Consider the following 6,656-nt stretch of genomic DNA (forward strand, 5'->3'; position numbering starts at 1 on the left):
CAATGTTGGCCTATTTTTGCTATGTTGTTCACAGATGCAGTAAACAATTTCTTGCAATTTATGGCTGTGGGGGTGAGGAGCATTCATTTGATAATACAAATATTAGTAAAGAATATTCTTAAAATAAAATAGAAAATAAATAAAGTCAGTTTTTTTTTTTTTAGAAAACGAAACCAAATGAATAATTACTGAATATTTCATATTTACATTGTGTAACTGAATTTTAGATAATTCATATATAACGACAAAAACTAAAACATTAAGGCAAAAATTAAATTAAAAATAATGAACAGAGATAATGATGAAATCAATGTGTTTAAATCTTCAAAAATACATTTTTCTATTTTTAAAAAATGGTATTGAAATGAGAAGCAGACAAAATGTGTTTTCGTTTGTTTTAATTTTCTGGTAGAAGAAAGGATGGAAAATTGGCCAAACACTGTTGTAGACTTTCAGCAGTCATCTCTCCAAGTTCGGATGTTTGTGGGAATATTGTAGACAAATTATCAGGATCTGTATTGAAAAAAGCCAAATCATCACAGGCGAAACTGTTGTCTGGAGGTGGCATTGGAACATGTGGGTTTTCTGCTCTGCCAGGAAATCCAGATTCAACCGAATAGTTACAAATGGATGTTGCTGCCTGAATCTCAGACTTTACAGAAGTGTCATTAATGGAAGGACAACCAGCAGCTTCTACAACAAAAAAAAAAAGGAGAAAATTCAGTCATTAAAAATTAAAATTAAAATAATTAATACTTATAAGGTACTCATACACTCCTACTTTTAAATAATAATCAAATATATATATGATAAAATATATGATATACATATATATGATAAAAAATATATATGATAAAATATATGATATACATATATATGATAAAAATTTATATTTCAAATTTCAAGAGATTTAAGTACGCACCTGTAGCGCAGAATTATTCATGTAATTATTATGTCAATTTTTTAGTTTATTCTGCCCGTCAGAAGAAAAGGAATTTATCAATTTTAAAAGAAAATAAAAGAATATGGGCATGATTACAAAATCCAAAAATTGGAAGAAAAGTTGCAATCTTTGAATTTTATACACAAAGCAGAGAGGTGGAATTGAACTCAAGACGCCCAGTTACAAGACCGGAGTGATCTTGGTATCACCCTCCCATAGAAGTAGACTCGTCCACTTGCATTGAGAGGCGAGAGCGGGCTACTTCACGGCAACGAGTGTGCTTTCAAATTTACGTCATCTTGCCGACACTTTAGATGGCGTCGCCGATATAGGAAACAAACAACACAACGTTGGAATATGAACGAACAAACACAGCAGACATTACTGCAACGGATCCTTGAGCTTCAGCAAGATAACATCGCCCTGCAAAGAGCTGGAGAACAGTCCAACAAGGAGACCCGACAGACCTACCATAGAACCAAACTCAAGTGATGGTGACTCGGCGATATTTATTGAATAAGGAGATGTGTGGGTTGTTGGAGTCAACAGCGTTAAGAAATGAGCTGAGAATGGCCCCAGAAGTAAACAGGCTGTTGTTCGACATGGTCGGAGCACGGAAGAACAGGTGTTACGACACATAAAGCTCGTAGTCGTCAGTACCGGCAAGAATTCCATTCCGTAAGGCAGAAGGAAGGGAATCAGTTATGGACTTCGTGGCACGACTTCGATCAGTTGCAAAATTCTGCGACTTTTCAGTGACTTGTCCGAACGGGATAGGATGCGGTCGGAAAGTCAGCTACTTCAACGATATGGTAACAGGATACATGATGGCAGGGATAGCAAACCTGGAGCATCAAAGCAAGATGCTGCCGGAGGCTGCAACACTTACGACACTGGAAGAAAAATTCAATAGGCTTGTCAGCTAGAGATCATGGACAAGTCTATCCCCCATCTCCACAGGCTCTACTACAATGAGCATATAGAGGTCGGGCCACAGGCAGCGGCTTTGGGAGAGCCAGACTGTATCAACTCCGAGAGACACTGAACCCTGTAAATGGTGTAGGAAGAGTTCACACCCTGACGGCTCAAAAGGATGAGGGGGCTGCTCAGCAGCAAAGATGACTTGTCACAATTGCGGCTTGACTGGACATTTTAAAAGAGTCTGCTGAAAATTGAAGCAGAGGTCCAGCAGGAGTGGTCGGAGCAGAATCCAGAACTTTCACTACCCAAAAACACAAAAAGGGTCGTAACCGGATGATTTGCCAAGATGGACAAAAGGGAGGTGAAGCCAACCTGACAAAACCAAATAAGCCACACCTTATATTTGGAACAAAAATAAATTTTGAAGAGGTAATCCTGATCCAGCACCAACCCTGACGGTAGAGATAACTCCGATTCCAGAGGCCCATGTGGAATTCGGGTGCATCTCCATAGGGCCAGCTGGCCTCCGCATTGATGCAATCGCAGACACTAGGGTGCAGACATGCTCTAGCGGACCAGAAATCCAAAAAAATTCTTAAGTTTCCAGACAAATATCTAGTACCGACCAGTCACCGAATTCGAGGAACCACAGAAAATCTACTAAACATAAAAGGCGTATATATAATCTAACGTGTTTTCCGTGATTATAGTCACTATATCACTATAATCACGGAAAACACGTTAGATTATATATGTATCAAAAAATACATCAGATATCTGCCTATCCGAGTCAGCCCTAAAAGACCTTAGAGAACTTTCCAGACTCAACTTCCCAGCAGAGCGTGGCAACTAGCGACGGCAGAAAGGCCCACAAAGGACTAATGCCCCACCTAAGCCGGACAATATCCTTTTTGCCCTATGGAAGAAAACAGACTCTGATTGGAATGATGGATGAAGGAGTATTTTGAGTCCAGTGCATTCAATGTATGTCCACATCAATGGCTGCAGGCGATGAAAGGAAAACCATGGACATTACGTTCATCCTGGGGGCCAAACCCTCAGCTGTCCACACCCCAATCCCGGTCCCACACCATCGGAAGAAAAGAGTTAAGGAGGACCTTGACCGAGATGTGGTAGCGGGCATCACAGAACCTGAACATCACAGAACATGGTTGCACCGAAAAATGACGAGTCACCAAGGTGTATGGTAGACCTACAAAAGCTCAACACCGCTACCCTATGAGAAACCCATTATACACCTCCTTTCAACCAAGCATCGCTGGTAAAACTAGAAAAACTGTCTTGGATAACCTTCTCCCTATCGGCAAGTGATGCAACTACCGTCATCATGGAATGGGATAGATATTGTTATCTTCGGGCACCACAAGGATTCCAAGTGTCAGGAAACACAGGTTCGACAATATCACTATAGATATACCCAGGAAAACAAGATGTATAGACGACACGATACTATGGGTGGGACGACTCTATTGAAACATCATTTTATCATGGAGTACATAAATAACTGCAGCAAAAATGGTATTGTATTCAATTCCCAGAAATTTCACTTGCAGAAAAAGAGGTGGAATTTGCCGGGTTCTTGATAACGGAAGACCTACAAAAAAATGACTATACGAAATTTTCCAACACCAAAAAATATAACTGACATAAGATCCTGATTTGGAATAGTAAACCAGGTAGCCTACACTTTTTCTCAGGCCGAAGTAATGGCCCTGTTCCGGGAGCTGCTGAAGACAAAAAATCGAAAGTTCTACTGGGACAGCACACTCGATCGAACCTTCGAAGAGCCGAAAAGAAGGATCACAGAGGAGATCGAGAGCAGTGTAAGAACCTTCGAATGGAACAGGCCAACTTGTTTGTCGACGGACTTCAGTAGGACCGGCTTGGGATATTTTCTTTTCAAGAAGCACTGCAACTGTGCAACTGAAGCCGGACCGAAGTGTGGTGAGGACCACTGGAGATTAATCCTGACCGACTCTCGATTTACTAATGATGCAGAGTCCCGATACGCACCAGTTGAAGGACTGGAAACATGCCACGTGTTCGCTTTGGGATGCCCAGAGCTGTCAGTCACCGTGGACCATAAGCCCTTAGTGAAAATCTTCTCGGACAAAGCCCTGGAAGACATAAAGAAATAAAAACTGTTCAACTTCAAAGAACAGTTCTTGATGTACAAATTTTGAATAAAGCATCTCCCTGGCAAACTCAATGCGGCACCAGACTGTACATCGAGATGGCCAGTAACGTTAAGCCAACGAAAAGGACATTGCACAAACCATGGATAGTGCCATAAAGCGTCATTTAACTCCACTTGTGAGCAGGACCCCAAATTAAGAGCAATAACATGGGACAGGATTGTGTCAGCAGCTGCTACTGACGAGGAATGTCGTACCCTCGCCGAATTCATACAAAGTGGTTTCCCTAAATCTCGGCACGGCTAGAGACAATTTTTCGGTTTTGGCATATGAAAGAGGAGTTATATTGCTAGTGACGATAATGGAAAATAAAATCCTCATACTCAGAAAACTATGTGAGGAGGTACTGGAATCGCTCCATTCGGCGCATCAGGGTGTCAATGGAATGTTGGCAAACACCAAACAACAGCTGTTTTGGCCCTGGACGTGAGCATTCGTCACACCCGGGCCCAGTGTAAAGTATGCAATGTAATGGCTCTATCACAACCTAGGGAACCTCTAATGCCACCCTCAAACCCCGAGTTCCTATTTCAGAAGACGGTGACAGACTTTTTTGATTTACAAGAACTACCTAGTATATGCAGATAGATACAGCGGATGGGTAGAAGTCACTCTGATGTCGTCTGGCAATGCCAAGGCCACATGTGACGCATAAAGAAACGAACCTCATCGGCATATTACCCTCAAAGCAGGAGAGCAGAATTGGCCGTTAAAACGGCTAAAAGGATAGCACGGACAGTTGCAGTCGCCTATGCCATGACTGGGCAGCTATGTCCCTACTGACTCATTGCAACACCCTGGTACAAGACCTACATGTCTCCAACGATGATGCTCTATGATCGCGTGATAAAAGGCCATCTCCCAGTGCTCCAGGACCGATATCGAATCCATAAACGCTGGAGAGAAATCAGTCGTTATAGGGAAACAGCGATGGTAAAAAGACACTTACGGAATGAAAGGGAATACAATCTAAAATGTCACCCACTTCAGGAACTGAAAATTGGGGAAACGGCGCAGGCTCAAAACAATGTTGGTCCACACCCGTACCGATAGGCAAAGATGGGAAGGGTGGTGGAAATACTATGTAACCGGCTGTATAATGTACGCATTGACGGGAGTAACCGGGTAACCGTCGCAATCGCAGATTCCTCTTGTCACTTGATATCTGAGGAGCCACCAGGAATGTTGAATACCTAACAGGGCACAAAAGGCCAGGACAATGGTCCTCCATGTGTACGGATCAACACCAGCCTGAAACATTCAACACTCTACCAGAAGAGATGGAGGTGGATGACACAGCATCCCCTGGGATGATGGAGGTTGAGGAAAACCAACCAGTGTGTTGTAACATAAGGGTGATGCGATCACCCAAGAACCTATCCCCACAGACATGAGGCATGTACCACAACTACTCCAGAGCCTCAAAACATTCGACCACAACACAAGTATCTTGTGGCTCTGGAAGGGGGAGGGTGTGTAGAGGTGGAATGGAACCCAAGCTGCCCAGTTACAAGACCAGAGTGGTCTTGGCGTCACACCCCCATAGAAGTAGACTCACCCACTTGCATGAGAGGCAAGAGCGGGCTACTTAAACAAGACATTCACGACAACGAGTGTGCTTTCAAATATACGTTGTCTTGCCGACAATTTACAGAATGTGATCTTTGAACCTACTGCGTTTGGCAGTTCCTCGCTTTCATAAAAGCAGACGAATATTTTTTGAATCAGACCAATCTTCGCAATCAATGTTGAAAAGTTCTTCACACCTTCTAAAGAATGTAATGAATATTTGGTCTTGATCAGGGATTGTTCAATATCTCCCTGGTGTTCCATATCGTGTTTTGCAAAAGCGTTGTGTTACTGTCAGTGTTAATTAAATATAGCTGACATAAGATCCTGATTTGGAATAGTAAACCAAGTAGCCTACACTTTTTCTCAGGCCGAAGTAACGGCCCTGTTCCAGGAGCTGCTGAAGACAAAAATTCGAAAGTTCTATTGGGACAGCACACTCGATCTTTTTTGAGAAGTAATTCCTGATTCTTTTCTTGATATTGTTGAACAAGTTTTTCTTCAGTTTTTTGTGGCTGGAGCATGTTGTTTCTGAAATTCTTGTTGCTATTGGAACATCCTTGCTTCCGTTTTCTGCTATTTTCCTTCAGCTTGCTGTTGATGTTGGTTCTGTTGTTGTAACATCCAAAAAATTATCTCTTGAAAGTCGTCGATTTTGTATTTTTTATTTTTCCAAGAGTGAAATTTACTTATTCAAAGAAATAAAATCACAGTAATAAAACTAATCATGCTATATGCGAAAAAAGTTTTCTATTATTCTGAGAGAAACAAATCCTATTAAATTGGAGAAAAAAGTTCTTTTAGCCTTAAATGAATATGTTTTCAAATAAAGATTTGAGAACCTTTTCCGAACAAACAAAACAATTTTTTTTTGCATTAATTGAAAAATATATAAATATATATATATATAAATATATATGTATATTAATGTATATATAAATATATATACAATATATATATATATACAATATATATATATATATATATATACACACATATATATATAT

At 40.9% G+C, this 6,656-nt stretch overlaps 1 protein-coding gene across 3 annotated transcripts in view; it reads right to left on the reverse strand.

Moving 5' to 3' along the window:
• Window positions 1-296: 296 nt before the first annotated feature.
• The window catches only part of LOC145260565 (embryonic polarity protein dorsal-like), a 753,749-nt gene continuing 747,389 nt past the window's right edge, over window positions 297-6,656 (reverse strand). For all 3 annotated transcript variants that reach the window (XM_080118822.1, XM_080118821.1, XM_080118820.1), the window contains one exon: window positions 297-693. In XM_080118822.1, coding sequence (XP_079974948.1) covers window positions 398-693 — 296 coding nt within the window. In that variant the 3' untranslated portion in view covers window positions 297-397. The remainder of the gene's footprint in view (window positions 694-6,656) is intronic.

This window comes from Euprymna scolopes, chromosome 36 (assembly GCF_053919585.1).
Source record: "Euprymna scolopes isolate OS-2025 chromosome 36, ASM5391958v1, whole genome shotgun sequence".
Taxonomy (NCBI): Eukaryota; Metazoa; Mollusca; class Cephalopoda; order Sepiida; family Sepiolidae; genus Euprymna; species Euprymna scolopes.